We start from the raw sequence: 17,815 nt of genomic DNA on the forward strand, positions 1-17,815 counted from the left end.
AACTTATCTACCCAAACAACGTTAGCTCGGAACCTCGGGTCTCCATCAGGTCACAGAGGCTGCAGACCCTAATGCTTCTTAGGTGAATATGACTTCCCCTCTGGAAAAAAAAAAAACAAAACATTCAAGTGTGTATTCAAAGGGAAAAGTAATTAGAGATAGGAAATCCAATGAAGGACACATCTGGCACTCAGGTCTCCATTGCTGCTTTGCTGCTTAATTATTTAATGAAATTAATAGCATTTAATGCAATGAGCTCTCTCATTCAGTTTATAATCTACTGACTTTCAAGAAAAAGACAAGCTGGTGAGGAATTTATCACTCACATTGGTCTAAGACTCCCTTTATTTCAAAAATGGGCACAACATCACAAAGAATTGGTGGGTGACTGTTCTTGCTCACAGCATTCAGCAGCCTTCAACACTCATAACCACAAGATGTTAACTGACACTTCAGCATCAATGCAAAATAAAGCTTTTCTCTCTTCTGGTGGTGGTTTGTAGTTTTTTGCTGTTTTTTTTTTTTTGTTTGTTTGTTTTGTTTTTGTTTTGTTTTGTTTTTGTTTTTAATCCAGAGTACTAGTCTGTGCATTTTTTTTAATCTGCTGTTTTCACTGGCATTGCTTTTATAATCTAGATAGCCCTGCAAAGACTTATGCCTGTATTTCAAGCCCACATCATATGAAGTGAAACACTTAATCACTTGCTGTCATCTAAAAACAGAGCATTTTCCAGTTACCTGAAACACAACAGCAGTAGCAGGGTAAATGCAGTTTTGACACCTTCTAAATAGAGCTGTGATAAATGCTGAGTTGCTTTGCAATATTACTCGCAAAAGTAATAACCTTGAAATTTGCTTTTATCTTAGGCTGCTCCTCGGGCAGGTCTGACTTTCCTTTAGTTGATGCTAGAATAAAGACAAAGTCCCACATATCACAGAGAAGGGTGATCACAAAGCAAAGCAACCTTGCCTCTAACACTGTATCTCTCCTTTCTTTCTTTTTGTATTTTTTTCTTCATGTGAAATCGCTGTGGTCCTACAGAAATATCAAGGATTTTTGCTCTGCAGGTTTTTCATCAACTCTTTCTGGAGTTCTATTTTTGCATTTTAAGGCAGTACGTTACACCAATGCTTTTAGCCTCTGGAAGCAAAGGATCCTTTACTTTTAGAAGAAACTTTCAATAAGCTGAAGTTCTTGCTTCTCTGATGAGTTTCTTAGAGGAAGGCATTTACAGAACTGGGCAAAGCAGAGAAGAGCTGTCATCATGCCAGCAATCAGTTGGAGTGACAGTGGACTTGGGATGACTACCAAATCATAGCCCAAGTCTTTAATGACACTGTTCATCTTTTACATTTTAGATTTTGACAAGATTTTAACTCAAAAAAAGCACAACAGATAAACTGGCAATATCTGACAGAAAATGTAAGTGTTCACTAAATGATACAAAGCTTTATTATGACCATTGAAAAAATCACAATTTGAAAGGATTGATATTTCTCTAAACAGCCCCAGAATACATTTTATTAATGCTGACGTAGCTAGCAAAAGAAAATAAGGGGAAAAAAATCTCCATAACAGAAGATGATTTCTGTGCTGTACTCATATATTAACTAATTCAAGAATCCATGGTGATAGGCCTTCAGAAAATATATACGGTTTTCACTCTAATAAATGGTTGCAAACAAGTTTAATGTAAATCAAGTACCATAAAGTTGGACACTCATCTAAAAGCACAAAATACTACTGAGGAAAAAAACACAGTTTTGACCTAACAGCTTCATTTCCAATGCTAGGGTATTTAGGAAAAAACAGACTCTGGTACAATAAATAATTTTACTATGGCATGCACTTATTTTGCCTAACACATTTCTGAGTCTTGAATATGGATCCTTCCAATCTTGCACAAGTATCTTGCAAACAGAAGCCTTCATACCATGCCTGCCATCATCTCCATTTTTTATTTTGTGTCTTTCATCTCCACTGAAGTAATGAAACCAAAATCATGCTTCCTTTTCTCTTGAAGAAATCATAAACATCACTTTGGAAGCACTGGACTTGTCAGAATTTGTGCTTGTGTGTACATACACATACACACCCCTCATCAATAGCAGCCCTTTAGGGATCAAGTTAGAAAATGAGTGCTTACTGTAATAATCTCAGTGTCTGGGGACACTTGAGTAGTATGACTTCTATTATTTTATGTAAAAGCTGACCTTTTAGCTTACATTGTCAAGAAGAGGAAGGGAAACATGCCTGTGCAGGCACAAGCACAGCAGAGGGGGAAAAACAAGACAAAGAGAGCAGGAGTGAACATGTTCTAAAAATAGTACTTTATCTATCTTAATTTGCATGGGTAATTGAGCTTTTATGCAAGCAATTTCCTGTGTTTTACAACAGAAGATAGCTACACAGACCATTTCTAATCAAACTGACAGTCTAAAAAGAAATCTCTCCAGTGCACGCCTGTGAACCCCACTGTGCCATACTTCTGGAGGCAAGGTAATTCCAACAGCCACGTTGGTGGGCTCAGACACATATGGAACAACACTTTAGGTACATATACAATTACTCTCAACAACTGGATCACTTGTAGACAATTGCTCATGGATTAAATTCACTGTAATAAGTGACAAATAAGGAATCTTGTAGGCCTGGGAGTTATGATTTCAATGACAAGTGCTATATCATTGAACATTCACAGTGGTGGTCCTACATCTTCCTAAGTAACTCAATTCCTCCTTTCAGACATTTTTTTTCAGATGCTGAAATAAAAGCCACTGTCTTCTTAACATAATGAAGCTTTACAGACTGTGCTAAATGCAGAGAATTATAAAAAACCTACAGAGTAGAAGCAGTTAGCTGATTTAAAAATTAATTGCATGTTTTTGTTACCAATTTCACCACTTCATTCTTTAACTCCCTTAGATTAATTGTTTGCTCCAGTGAGTTGCTGCCATCTAAAGTATTTAACACTTCCTGCACTAACGCTGCTTCATCTGTGTTATTCTGAAGAGAGTTAACTAGGAAAGAGACAGCAAAAGAGAATTACTTTACTGCAACAACAGTACTCAGAATTTAATAGCACCTTCAATTTGCAACTCTGAAAGAGATTAGCAATTATTGAAATAATTCTCACAAACTATTGAGAAGTTAAACTACTTGCAAAAGTCTACACTTTGTTGCAGCACAAAGTTAGGAATAAAGTTCACTGTTGTCAGGTCTGTATATAACTACCAACAGCTATCTGTCTTTGATTTCCTTTCCTTTAAAGTCATGGAGTAACAAAACCAAATGAAATTTACAGGTAACCACAAGAATTTTTTTCACCATGTCACAACAGGCTGTCAGCAGTGAGCAAGAGTACTTTGAGCATCTACTCAAATATAGGATATAAACGTCCCCAGATTTCTACACTGGAATATATTACACTGTGCTGCAGTCTTGTGTGAGCAACAACTTCTGACGCAAACCAAACAGACAGGCAGAGATGGTAAAAAGAGCCATCAGCCATATTGTCATTATTTATGAATCAGAAATCTCTCAGACAAAAAAATGTCTTTGATATTGTAGCACTGATCATAAGTGTTCATAAAGAGAAAGCTGAGTTTGAGGAAATTCAATGTACTAAAAATAAAACCAAAAAAAGCAACCATGCAAGCGTTAACATTCCTCAAGTCCTTCCATCAGCTCTCACACATCCAGTTATTCTGAGTGTCCCAGAAAAAGTATCAAATATGCTAAATGGAATACTGCAATGAAAAGAGAGATTCTTTCAAATGACTTGAATTGCCAGCAACCACGATGAACCTGTGTACGTGATGTGCCTCTTTCTGACAACTTATACTATCAAGCAAAAGGTGCTGAAATATTTTAAAACAATCAAAAAAAAAAAAAAAAGTCTTTTTCCTTCGTAGCCTCCATTTTTCAGTCTACACATATGGCTAAAATACAGCATCGTTTGAAATATGAAAGCTCTCCTATTAGAAAGATGACCATACAAAGCTAAATGCAGCAGAACTAAAAGCTATTCTTTTATGTTTGCTGTACGGTTTTGTTGAAACAGTAATGGGACCGAAAGCAGCAGAAAGATAACAGCTGATCATGCCTCCTTCCTAAAAGAACAAAAAGAAAACTGAGACATTAGAAAACAAGCCTCCACACTGAAAACAGCAGATGCTGCTAAATTCACTTTCCATCGCATATTAGCCATCCTTTAGACAGCGGTAAGAAAAGTCAAATTCTTGTCTTTGTTCAAAACTTTATCATTATTATTATTATTATTATTTTTTTTTTTTATCTTCTTCTACAACACACACTTTGTTCTGTGACCACAGGTTTAATAGCCAGGGGTCAGGCCCCAGTTTACTAAACTGTGCCATGTTAACCTTACAACATGCTTTCCTTCTCAGCACAGTATTACTGCCTACACATTGCAGTGAATATTTAACAATATAAACTGCAGTATGACTTGCGTACTTAGTCAATAATTAAAATACAGAACATGCACAAAGACTTTACAATCACCAGACTGAATACATAACATATGCTTTTACAAAATGTAACTGCACTTCCTACAAACAGTGCTAGTCTTCCTGCAATTGACGGAGACTATATGCTCTGTTGCTCCTCTCTGCAGTGTGCCCATCATGACCACACAACTGCCCTTCAGCATGGCTCAGCCCAAGAGTTAAACAACAGAGGTCTGGCGTGGGCCTCTCTGATCATCCAAATCAACCAAGATTTTGTTGAGAACAAATGACACTGAAGTTCCTATGACAATAAAAGTTTGATCCCAATTTTTTTTTTTTTGCTATTGCTGGCTTCAAAACATTCTGTTCATTTATCAATTACGTAGTCATGGAGACTGCAAATTGGCAATGTCAAAGCTTTTGCTGACTGCTAATTCTCTTAGGTGATGTATATTGCACAAATAAGAAAGCTACATTAAAATGCCAGCATTATATACAGCATGACATTTTCCACTCTCTCTGAGATGATTTATCATAGCCAAGTTCACACTCATTCAACTTCCCCCACCATAATTTATTGGGAAACTGTTCCGTAATTGCTAGTGTGACTTTGACAAGAATTATATGATGGGAAGATTTCAATCATTAACCATCTAGAAATATCAAGTGTTATCCTCATATATGACAATGAAAGCCACATTGACACTGTACCCAGTCATATCACATTGCACATCCATACAGATTACGCCTTTTGAGAGGATTTTTTTTCCCAGCTCCTATGAAGAGTTTGAGGCGGCAGTAAGAGAAAACTTTCAAGCTTTTTCAAACACCAAAATCCCCTACAGCCTCAACCATGATTACGTTCTAGGGAAATCCTACAAAAAGGAAAATGTGTACAAATAATGCCAGAAGTGAGGAAATAAATTAGACATACAGTTGTAACAGTTGGTGGTACAAAGAATACGCATGATTTGCTGCATCTAAAAATATGCAGAAAGGAACCACTGGTATGTTCACTTCCTTGGGTATAGTACTGTTGTATCTCATGCTGTATTGCTCACTCCAGCTGCAGAAGAAAATCACTGATCCATTCATTCTCCTCAATATTTCCCTGCCTCTATCACTAAAAACACCAATAGGAATGCTTTTCATTCTTTTCCTTTCCATTCCACATTTCCTAGATATACTAGCTAAGCACCTTCAGACATTATTGGATCTAAGATAGCTCTAGATGCACCATCACACCATCAACCTCTTCAGGCTATTTTAAATTCATGCTTCACATGTCAGTGACCAAATACAGACTTAAAGTTAAGCATCCATTTCATTGTAATGACAGGTATACCTTACACTACCCTGTTGCCATGGTAACAAATATGGTAGCTACTAGATTTATGGTAACACATATTCCCAAAGGCAATTTTTTTTTTTTTTTTTTTTTAATTCTCCCTTGCACAATCCTACCAAACTACCTAATTGCAAACAATATTTGGAGAATAAGTAGCCCTCACAAGTCTTCCATTCTTTGGATTTAACTGCAGAATGATATAAAACATGTTTTTGTTCAGAACAAAGTTTCAAGTGAAATTAGCAAAAAAATTAAGGGGATACCATACAGTAACTAGAATGTAACCAAATACAGCTATCCCTATTTCTATACAACCCAGAAGGGAAAGTATTTATCATCTGTCTTTTGCCTAAACTGAAAGGCATTAGAAATGATTTTTTAAAATTCCAGACAATTTCTGCCTGTTGACAAACACATATCAGAATTCTTTTCACTGTTTAACAGTTAAAATATACTTGATGGTGAGACTATTTACACTCAAAGCCATAAACGTTATAGCACTTGCCAAAATACTTTGTCTTTGGAGTTTTACAATTCAGGTAAGAAAAAAGAAAACTACTTCAGCAGCAGTGAGTAAAAAGCATCCCAGCTGGCATTCAAGTGGCTGCGAAAACCTCCTTAAGCTACAGTCATTCAAGTAAATGTGTACCACACAAACACTAAGTAAAGTTCTTTTGCTGCCTCTTTCTCTTGTTTAGCTGAAAAGACGACATTATTGCATTAATGATAATATTTCCACAGTTCTTTTTAAACAGGATGGTGTTAACTTAAAATCTCATTTAGTATTTAAGATTCCCATTAAGTTCAACTTTCAAAGTACGTTTTTATTCTAACCAAATATTTCAGTCCCAAATATTGCATTTATTACAAGCTACGATCTGTGATAATAGCTCTTGATGCTTTCTAAAAGGCCCCTGATGCTGGAGCCAGACTGTACAGCCAGCTCACTAAAAAAAACCCACAGGATGCACAGGTTGCTTTGAGTGGAAATAGTACACCCCTTTCTGAAAAGGATCCTAGAGAAATAATGCGATTCATTCACATAGACAGAAGTCTAACATAACTGGACTGCTACTACATGACTTCAAGCAATCAGGGTAAATTTGCAGTAAACCAAATTATATTTAAAATCTTAAGTGCTTTCATAGAGGACTAACAATATAACATTTAAATAGAATTGAAATATAATCTTGAGGAAAGGTGACACATCTCTGTAGTTTAGTTAACAAAGAGATTTTTATATATAAAGAAAAACAGAGCAACTGTAGGCTCATACTGCAAAGAACTCTACAGGAATAAATAATTTCACTAGACGTCTCACAGGTCAGAATTTTCTCCTTACCTGTCTCCTATCCCTCTGAGATGATGATGAACAGGAGGCACTTCTATGTGATGGAGTGGATGTTTTGTGAGCAGGAGATATACTCTTCTCCTCCGAACTCATCTTCGCAGAAAACTTGCAGTAATGATCTTGTGCTCTTATCATTCATGTACTAAAAGGCAAAGGATACTCTTCTGCATTCTTCTGTTTCACAGCTTATGGAGTGCCAAAAGAGTTTAAACTCAGCTGAACTTCACCTTAACAATGAAAAATGTGAGAGAAGGAGAATGAATACATTTTCACTTTAAAATAGCTCTGCAGCACAGACATCTATTGACAGTCACTATTTAATTCAACCGACCTCTCGAATTTTTACTTCCTTTCCTCATTCTAACCAATACAAACACATTCTCACATACGATATCTCCAAAAGCCTCAATGGAAAGGCCTAGGCAATTCACAGCAATTCCCACACAAAGTTCACAATCCATTTCAAGCGGTCAATATCTCATATTACATGATATCTCAACACTATCAAGTAACTCCTCAGTAGCCACAACAAAAATGGATATTCCTGACGTAAGTGCAGCCCACAGGGAACCCACTTCAACCTGAGAAAAGTGTGAGGAGGAAAGAGTGGAAGGGAAAATTTCCGTACTGACCATTGCCCATCATCCACGCCCTGGTAAGGTACAGGTTTAATGTCTTAGATTTCTTTCTATCCAAATCTATTTTATTTAGCAATAAGTCCACCTAATTTTCCCCAGACTGAGTCTGCTTTGCCCACAATAGCAATCTCTTTGCCTTCATTTCACTCCATACACTTCCGCATCCTAGTTCCTCCTCCCATCCCACTGAGCAGCTAACCAGCCTCAGATAAAACCATTTCCTGGAATGATGCCTCTGCTTGAGACTATCACCCATCTTCTCCATTGCTCTTTCCCTAATTAAGAAACACGATGTCCTTCCAAAAATGCTGTTGTGACAGCACATCAAGAGTCTGCCCAGTACAGCTGGCTTTAGATGGGTGTGGAGAAAGGTACTGCCATGCACCGTACTTAATGAGATCAGGACAAAATACATTAACCAACACTCAGAAGTGATCGTGGGCTCAAGAAATTATGACATGATGAAGACACAGCTTTAGCTACTCCAGTCACAACAAATGGCCATGCAAGACTATCTTCCTAAACCCAGATGAGGCAGCTAAATAATTACATTTCATCTTGCAGCCAGCAGTTTCAGAATATTACACCCTAACAATCACTCTTTTGCTGGAGTCAAGTTCTGTGACAGCTTGTAAGTGACAGACTTCATGCTGTCATCTGTTATTCTGGCAACACTTGAAAATTCACATTGTTCAAGAGCCCAATCTGAGCAGTATCACAGGTCTTCTGTATGTCTTTTGCAGGAATTGTGTCTAATGAGCAAGTCATTTTAAAATGAAAAATATGTAACACCTTCCCTGCTTACTGTACTGTGGAAAGTTAAATAATCTCAATTTATTATTTTGTCAGTACTTTCGCAAACATGAAACTCATCCTCATCCCGTGGATGAATTTTCATCTCCATTAAGGAGCCTCCTGCAGCATTACAGACCCCGTGTAACATCTGTAGGGCTCACACAGAATGCTGATGGCATGGCTGGGAGGGCACAGCTGTTTCACTAGCCCATACAACCTGAATATCTTGACAATTTTTCTGTTCCTCTCTGGTTGAAACACTCCTGCTAGAAGTCTAAAAAGATAAGCTGGATCTGCTCCAGCCAGCTACAAGACAGTGGTTGCAGGAAGTCACTAGAGCTCACTAGCAATTTAACTTATTAGATGCAAAATGTTATTACTAGTAACAGAAGCTATTTCCAGTTCTTAGTTTTGCCACTCTGAGCAAAATGACCTAGAAGTCCCTTGTAGCAGGCCCAGCAGTGGAGTCAACCAGGATAGACAAAAGAGCTCCAAGAGATAAGCTTGTGTAGCTGACCCTGGGATCTCCCTACTATCCAGCAAGCTTCCCCCAAGTCCAGCCAAGGCTTGCTGGTTAATCAGGCAGCAGAACTCCACCTGGGGCTGCAGGCACAGAGCCAGCTGCCAGTTGTTTCACTGAAGTTGGCTGACTGTAGCCAAGTCCCCAGGCACAGCAGAACTGAGCTCCTCTCTGCTCTGCTCTGCTCCCATTTAGAGTCCTCTTCTGCACCCTGTTCAGCTATGGTGAGCCTCAAATGCAAAATAAATAAATAAATTAATTAAATTAAATTAAATAAAAATAAAAAAAAATCCATCTTCCAGAGCTGCTGTAGTTCTTCACATTTTGCCACTTTGGTTTGCAGGCTTCCATTTGCATTTGATTAAAATCAAGGTTCGCACACAATAGCACTACTGTGAATAGTATTTGTATTATTTGTATGCAGCAAGACAAATACTAAACATTTTTAAACATTCGTTATCAGGTCAAATTGTCTTTTTTTTTTGGAAAATACAACTTACTAAAAAGCACTGAACTTTATCTTCCATAGATGAAAGATGCACAAAAGCAAGGAGGGAAAGCCAACATTTGGCTCTAAGGAATAAATGAACAGCACTTGGGAGGGCATTAACCAGCAGTACAGTTTTTGAAAAAGAAGGCTACACAACACATTTGTTTCAGGACATCAAAGTGAAAGCTTAATGAACCTGCTCTCAGAGAGGCCTGATCTAGCTGAACAGCATTTTCATATCCTACAAACATATCGGGCAAATTTCAGTCAAAGATGTGCACTGACAATGATACCTCAAGACCTATGCAATTTTCCTACAAATCAAAACTCAAATGATGAAAGTTAGAAATAGCAGAACAAAGAAATAATAATCCCAGGTCACAAAGCTGTGCAGAACAGTCAAGTTATGAAACAGCTAAAAGGACAAATTTTCATTCACTTTCAGCCATGAGGTCACTGAAAAAATTTTTAGCAGAGCAGCCTTTGGGCAAATGAAAATCAAATGCTTTTTAAAACATCTGATCTTCACTCAGTTGACGTGTGGAAACATTTATATTTAGCTTTGGCACAGGATGACGGCGATCTGGCGCTTTAAACGTGTTTTTAAGGCTTTCGGGAAGCGTAGGTGCTGTTGTAAAAGCAAATGCAAAGCTAGCAAGTGGTACTCAGCAGAAACGGTTCTGTACTCATTAGGTTTGAAATGCTTTAAAATTCTTTTTTTTTTTTTTTTTTTTTAAAAAAAAAAAAAGGTATTGAAGCCAAATAAAACAGCAGTGTATACCTAAGCCAAACTCCTCTGATTCTGTGGTGTTCCCTAAGCTAACCAGTAGCCTAAAGCTAATCAGTAGCTCTCTCAGACCACACTTTATTTATCAACTGCTGTCCCTCACAAAGAAGCGTAATACTAAAATATCCCTTTCACACTTGAAGAAGCAAACATTGGAAGTTACTGCCCCTGTTAAATAGGGCAAGAAGCAAAAAAACCTGCTATTAGTTATACACGGAAATTTCTGATGGAGGAGCAGTTCAGGGTCAAAAGTTAAAAACCAGAAGTAGGATATTTGAGAAAATGAGCACTATAAGTACAACAAAGATATTAAAGTGAATTAGCAAGAGCTAGAACTGAGGTTTTTGCTATTGTTCTTGAACACTAAGTTTAGATTCTGTTTGTCTCCATTGCTAGAGCTTATCTTCCAATTTTGGCTTAAAATTTAGGTAGTACATCTTTTTCAGAGCATGGTAGAAATAAATTTGTGAAACTGATTTAAAGAGATGCTTGTCTCTCTGTAACTAAGATTGAAGCAAACAATTATATATCTCATTTTTTGGTGAACCAATTCAATTTACCTAAATGAAACCAATGCTTTCAAAGCATTTTTCACTTTTTTTTTTGTTTGTTTGTTTGTTTTGTTTTGTTTTTGTTGTTGTTTTGTTTTGTTTTTTGTTTTGTTTTCATCCATCACCGGCAATTTTGCTGTTAGCTTCACTGGAAACACAAACAAGCTGCATACTGTGGTAGAATATTTCTAGAAAATAAAGAAACCTAAAAGAACAACATTAAAAAACAATGTTGTTACGATCTTGCTCAAAGACACTTTGGATGCCCCATGCCTGGAGCTCAAGGCCAGGTTGGATCGGGCCCTGGGCAGCCTCGTCTAGCATTAGATATGGATGTTAATGGACAAAGTGTACAAACAGATGACTTGCAGAAATACAGAACTATAAATAAACCTGCATCTTACATTAATAGAAGTTTTCAATGGGTAACATCAAATGAAATCTTAATTCAAAAAAAAAACAGACTTCAGTGACAAATGCGATGTTATTTCTCACTGGCTCTTCGCATCCTCTGATTGATTTCTTTTCTGCAGGAATGCCCAGAATGCTTTAGAGTCTGTTTAATAACCTATGCACTATTGGCATAATTTGAGAAGACAATTTAGGGTGCAGAATGCTGCCTCTGAGCTTAAGTTAACTAAAAATACGCAAATGTCTCTGGCATTCCTCCAACCAAAGCCATCTTCACACTGATGCATCAACACAGGCTGTGTTATTCATCGGGAAGGAGAAGGTTGTGTGAAGCATGCATCTGTACAGCACGCTCATTCTGTTCTGCAACATCCAACAGAGAACAACTCCTGTTGCCATGTTATGAGGGATACACAACAACCTGTCCCCCCCCCCCCACTGATTCCACTGATTTCCATGCGGGAAAATCCTAACCATGCTCCCCTGCTGCAAACACAAGAATGTAATAGAAATAATATATCTCAATGCTGTGGCAATTTCATAGACCATTAATGGGAAATAAGCAATTTTTCTTTCTTCCCCCTCTCTATAAAATTGCAAATCAATCACTTTACAATCCCTATATGTGAGTCAGCCACATGAACATTTATGATTCAGCGGGGTGAGACGAACTCTGTAGCATGCTCTATGTGTACAGTGACAGAGTGAAAATACAGCATGCAATCTGATCAATAACCAAATCCAAAGAAGCTGAAAGATGAGCAGAGACCACATAAGTAATCTAGCAAACCACTCTGCAGACAATAGTTTAACAGCTGGCTTCGGTAAGAAACAGCCTCATTTGCTAACCTGAGGATAGCAGCTCAGCTGCTCCTTAGTTATACTCTCTATTGATCCTTAGCCAAACAAGCAAACATTACTGTCAGATCCTGCAGCTCCCATCCACCCATCTGAGAAAGTATTGTCACCAGACTGCCACCACTGCCAAAACATTGCTGCTTCTGGCAACATCAGAAATAGCTGCTCTGGATTCAAGGTTTACTGCATTTCTATGTCCTGTTAAAAATGATTCATTAAAAAGAAAATACCATAAAAAGCAAAGAAAACAAAACAAAACCACTACTTTCCTAACAGATTAAAACCTTCTCCTAAAAATTGATAGTTTACCCAATTAGTTTTTAGATAAGTTTTATTTACAGATTCTGTCAGAAGTCATAAGGATTCAATTCTGGATTCAGAAGAATTATTGACAGAATTTTGCATGTTTACAGAATGGGGAAAAAAAAAAGGAAAAAAAGCGAAGAACACAACCTTCTCTTTTTTAATCCAGAAATTCACTAGTTCCTATCATTTAAATCACTTTCCCACACCCTTTTTTTAGTACAGTTTCAACAGCAGAATTGCTCCAGTAATAACTTTCAAGGCTAATATTCAGCTTAATTATCAAAAGGCATGTCCTGACTTTCTGACTAGTGCATTTTAAACCCCAGATAGTTACCAACACAACACTGCTGACCTAAGGGAACATTGATTGTTTTTAGGTCCAGTATTTGTGAATAGGCACAAATTAAGCGCTACAAGAAAAGAAGTCTCTTTGCACTACATGCTTTTTAAGACAGAATTTATTAGAATTCATTTCCCTCGGCTCGTTCAAGTATTTTAAAAGTTGTCAATTTGAGGTTTGAATAACAAATGCACATCTTGTTTTACGATGCCAGACAAAAGCAGTTATTACCTATTTCCACATGCAATTTTCTAGATCACATTATTAACTGGCCAAGATACAACGTTTAAGAGTAAAGTCTAAACCTGTACCACTGCTCTTAATTACACTACTGCATCTTCTTGACTGGTAAGAATGCAGCCAAAGTAATAAAAAAAGAGAGAACTTCCATTGCAGCTATGTTTTACAGCTCTACATTTGTCAACCTCCACAAAAGCACGCACTTGAAAGAATTATTAAAGAAATTAAAATGAATTAAGATAGCATTTCCCAAATTGGTGACTGTTCCTATTAAACATCCTTAGGTTTCATCTTGGGAATGCCCTATTGGGAAGGATCCCTGGAGTTTCTGTTTTTATTTTTTTTATGGAGTTCTGTTCGGTTTCATAGTCATTATCACTTAAAACATTTATGCCACATAGCTGCACCAGCAACCACCCTCTGAGATGCTCTTACTTCAATGCCATTCTCTAATGACACAGTGCTCTCCCAGCACTTCACAACTGGTACGACTTAACACTTAACACATAAAAATGTATAAGTTTTTTCCAGAGTGGTACCTGCATGCATATATGTCAGTAAAACACACCATTTTGACAGACTTCATCAAATAGATGGATGAGGTCAAACAACTGATAATCAGATTCAGGCAAGAAGAGGTCAGTATGGAATCTGCCTTTCCTATCTTCTGCTTGCCTACACAGTTAAGCAGTTTTCCACCCTCCTCAGATCCCTGAAGCACACATGGCAATTAGTGGCATTTCAGCATTCCAAACCTCCAACTTCAAAGATAATTTCAAAATACGCGTTCACCTCATACCCAGTCTCTGAGGATTGTTTCAATAGCTGAAATGACTCAAAGATTTTCATCAGGATTTTTGTTGTTTCTCATTTCTCAGGCTGCCACTACAATAGAATATTGATTTGCATGGCATTGAAATTTTTAGCATAATACAGAGGTAGTATATTGACCTGTGTTTCATGTGTTTGTAACAGACTGCTGTGAGCAGAGTTTTAAGCATGTATGTATATATATGTGAACACACATAGAAACACAGAAATACAATGCACCATATCCCAGTTAGATAAAAAACAAGAAAAATTAAATGCTATATATTATCATCCTTTCCGAGATGATGTATGATTCAAACACGCTTAAAAACAACAGGAGGGAAAAAAAAAAAAAAAAAAAAAAAAAAACACCACATACTATTCCATCCTTCCATCTCATTTTTATATCACATACTGAAAGATCTGTTTCTGTGAAAAAATTTCAAGGCATGATTTTTTTTTTTTCAAGCTTTTAATATAAGACAGAAAAAGACTGAAAACTGTAATCAAAACTCAGAAAATGCTTTCACGTACTGTGCTTTTTATGGACAAAACAACACAATTTTCAGTGAATTCTTTCTCTAAAAAAACCTCCTGAATAAATATACGGACAAGAATAAATAGCAAGCAGTCCCTTATTTTTATTTTAATAATGATTTCTGTTTTTTGTTGTTGTTGTTGTTGTTTTGTTTTTGTTTTGTTTTTTAGTTCTGGGCAACCTAGACAAAGCAACAGCACTTCAGAAGGCAAAAGACTCCGTTTGCTTTTATATGCAAGTTTCAATTGGGCAGTGATCTAAAGCACAGAGCTTGATTTCCCTTATGAAAGGTTACAAATGTAGACCTACAAAATGCTTCCGAGCCTCTTGAGTGTAGGAGCATGATACATGCTTGTGGTGCTCAAAATTCGTGTCTGGATGCACTTTATCACCCATGTTTTATAAACCTATCTCTCATTTCTCTGCATGTTCCATTTCCACTACCTCATCACTTTTACATTTTTGCTGCATGTTTCAAATATAGCACAAAATGTTGATTTCTGTGTCTCAGAACAAGGTAAGAAATGCCTATTTTATTGAATTTTGAACAGTGCATCATGAAATGACTGTAAGAAGGATGCCACAGAAATTGCTGCTGTCTTGAAGTGCAACGTATTTATGGGAGTACAGGGTTGCTGGAGTTCGTTCAGGTCACAGAAAATTGATGCACAAAATTGGAGGGTTAATCAGAGTTTCCATGCAATGTAGTTTCTGGGTTGCCAAATTGAAGGTCACATCCAAGAACAAAAACTGTAGTTACACTATGGGAATTTCATTCTTGGAAGCAATTAGCTGGACAAACATTAAGTATCACAGCCGATCAGAGCTACACAGGATAATACAGTTAATAGCTTATGTCTAAACTGGGAAAACATCAAGACATCAAACATCAAGAAGGAACAGGGAGGCTGTTTATCTCATTACTACCTGAATTTCTTTATGGCTCATTCAGTGAGTTTCATTAGAAAGACAGAAGAGAAAAATAAACTGTTACAGGTTATGCCAGTGCAGTACAAAAAACATCTTGAGCACTTCACAAAACCATTAGGACTCTCAGTTGAGGCTGAAAACACAATGAAATGGAATAGCTGCTTTTGAAGCTTCTGCATACTCTACCATACATTGACTGGAATTCAAATGAACTCAGGAACAAGCGAGTTGCTCCAGAAGTAGTTTCCTGACAGAAGCAGTCAGTGGCAAAGCAAACAAAAAGAACCTTTCCTTTTAATACACAGTTATCTCTTGACTCTTCCATAAAGGAAAGCAGAATATTCCCTATCATCACACTGTTATAAAGCCCAGCACACATCAATAGTTAAACATGCTTAGTTCTTCCTGCTTTTGAAATACTAATAAATGAACACTCAACTGCACTGACAGAAAACAGTGTAAAAACATACAAAAGTAACATCTGCTATAACAGGAACTCTACCTCCAACATTATTAGCAATTTCAGTTGAAATTACACTACACTAAATTGCTTCCACCTGTGTACAAAGGTGGATCTGAGAATAGAAATGCCCTCAGGCACATTTCACATAAAAAAAATACCTCTACAGTCCTAGAACATTTTCATCACAGAAAGGCTGTATGCTGTCCAGTAGTCACTGATTACCAAAAAGTATTATAAAGTATTATAAATAGAAAACTACTTCAAAAAAGTATCAATTATTATACACAGACAGGTTATAAAACTAGAAAAAACACATAAACAGAGTCAAGAAAATTCTGCAAATTACTTCATCTTAGAAATATACTCTATAACAGCATCCAATAGCAGGCAGAAACCACAAATAATCTCCCTGCATTATTAAGTATGTCACACGATTTCTCCTTTAAACATGCCAAACTTCAAACTGTGGCCAAGGGACTTTAATAAAACTGCCTTTACAAGGAAGAGCTGCTTCCTTACACAGAGGAGGTCTCCTCAAATGCAAGACGTGCTTGTAAACAAATTCACCCTATTTAGTATTGATAAAAGAATACAAGCATCTAATATGATTTCTCACAACTTTTAAGATTTTTAACATAGCCTGAGGCTGAGAAGTTTTAGACAAGTATCACTTCAATTAAAGAACTGACAAACTTTATAGACAGAAATGTTAAAAGGTCACTTTGGTGCAGGAGTAAGGTAATTCCCATGGATCTCACAGCACTAAGTGTACTTCTGCATGTTAGGTCTTCAGCATCTTGTTCAACCACATGGCAGATGCAGCTTACATTCAAGTAATTCCCCTTCATCAGCTATAAATGCCGTGAACAAACAGCTTTCATGGGCAGCGCGCCTCACCCCTATATGAACATGTGTAATTTGTAATTTTCTTTGCAAAAGGTTTGTAATGAAGGGCTTAAAGTTACAACAGCAACAATATCAGCACCTACACCAATGCTTTTCATCTGTATGAAATGCTCAAAAGCATTTTAAGGTGCTTAATTTTAGCACAGAGTCAAGTCAGCCACAGCAGATGCAGAGTTTGTATGTTGCCATCAATTCTCACAATGTCCACATTAATGATCTGAAATAACAGTTCCATTCAAGCTCTAAATGGAAAGTGGCTGCCAATTATGCACAACACTGGTTGTCATTGTGCGCTAGATGAATATTTACTGAGACATAACACATTTTCTTTTGTGTCCAAACACAAGACTCCCAAACTGATCTCAGAAGAAAAATCCAAAGTGCCTAATTTCAATACCATTTTAAAGAGGTCCAGAATAATCATTCTGTTTCACCAGTAAGAAACAAGTTTCTTTCTTTTTGGAAAAAAAAAAAAAAAAAAAAAAAAAATCATTTTTCAGAGTTGCATCAATTTGCTAATGGTATCAGCAAATAACTGTTATCCAATGCTATCAACAAATACAAGGAAATTGGTATATTTGTTAAAATTTAAAAAACATTCTTAACTAGAAATACCACAATAATACAGCGTTCCATATTCAGTTACTAGTTTAAGCTTGATTTAACTATTAGCTGAACAATTTTTTTTTCTTTTAAAGGAATCATTGTAATGTCAAAAGTACATTTAAGTACATTGACAAGGACACTTGATAAACAATTTTGACCATCCCTGGTGTAGGGAACCTGCTTTGGCAGGGGGTTTGGACTCAATGATCTCTGGAGGTCCCTTCCAACCCCTACAATTCTGTGATTCTGTGAATTTTAAAACCACCCTGACTATATAAGGTGAATTTAAGCTTTTTAAAAATGGGTCCCACATAAAATGACATATTGCTCCTTCATCTATAAATGCCAAGCTTCATACTTCAGGTTTATAGATGTCATTAGGGACATTTTTGAGAGCTACTCAGAGTAGCAGTGAGGCAGACCAACCATGAAACCCACAGCAAGGTTAGGCATGCAT

At 36.9% G+C, this 17,815-nt stretch overlaps 1 protein-coding gene across 7 annotated transcripts in view; it reads right to left on the minus strand.

The window, feature by feature from the left end:
- OSBPL6 (oxysterol binding protein like 6) overlaps positions 1 to 17,815 on the minus strand; it is a 76,727-nt gene that overhangs the window by 34,105 nt on the left and 24,807 nt on the right. For all 7 annotated transcript variants that reach the window (XM_042822220.1, XM_042822218.1, XM_042822219.1 and 4 more), the window contains one exon: positions 7,161 to 7,396. In XM_042822220.1, the coding sequence (XP_042678154.1) occupies positions 7,161 to 7,304 (144 nt within the window). In that variant the 5' untranslated portion in view covers positions 7,305 to 7,396. The remainder of the gene's footprint in view (positions 1 to 7,160; positions 7,397 to 17,815) is intronic.

The sequence above is a fragment of the Centrocercus urophasianus genome, unplaced genomic scaffold (genome assembly GCF_019232065.1).
Source record: "Centrocercus urophasianus isolate 14NV4802_14NV808 unplaced genomic scaffold, USGS_Curo_1.0 seq_20, whole genome shotgun sequence".
NCBI lineage: Eukaryota > Metazoa > Chordata > Aves > Galliformes > Phasianidae > Centrocercus > Centrocercus urophasianus.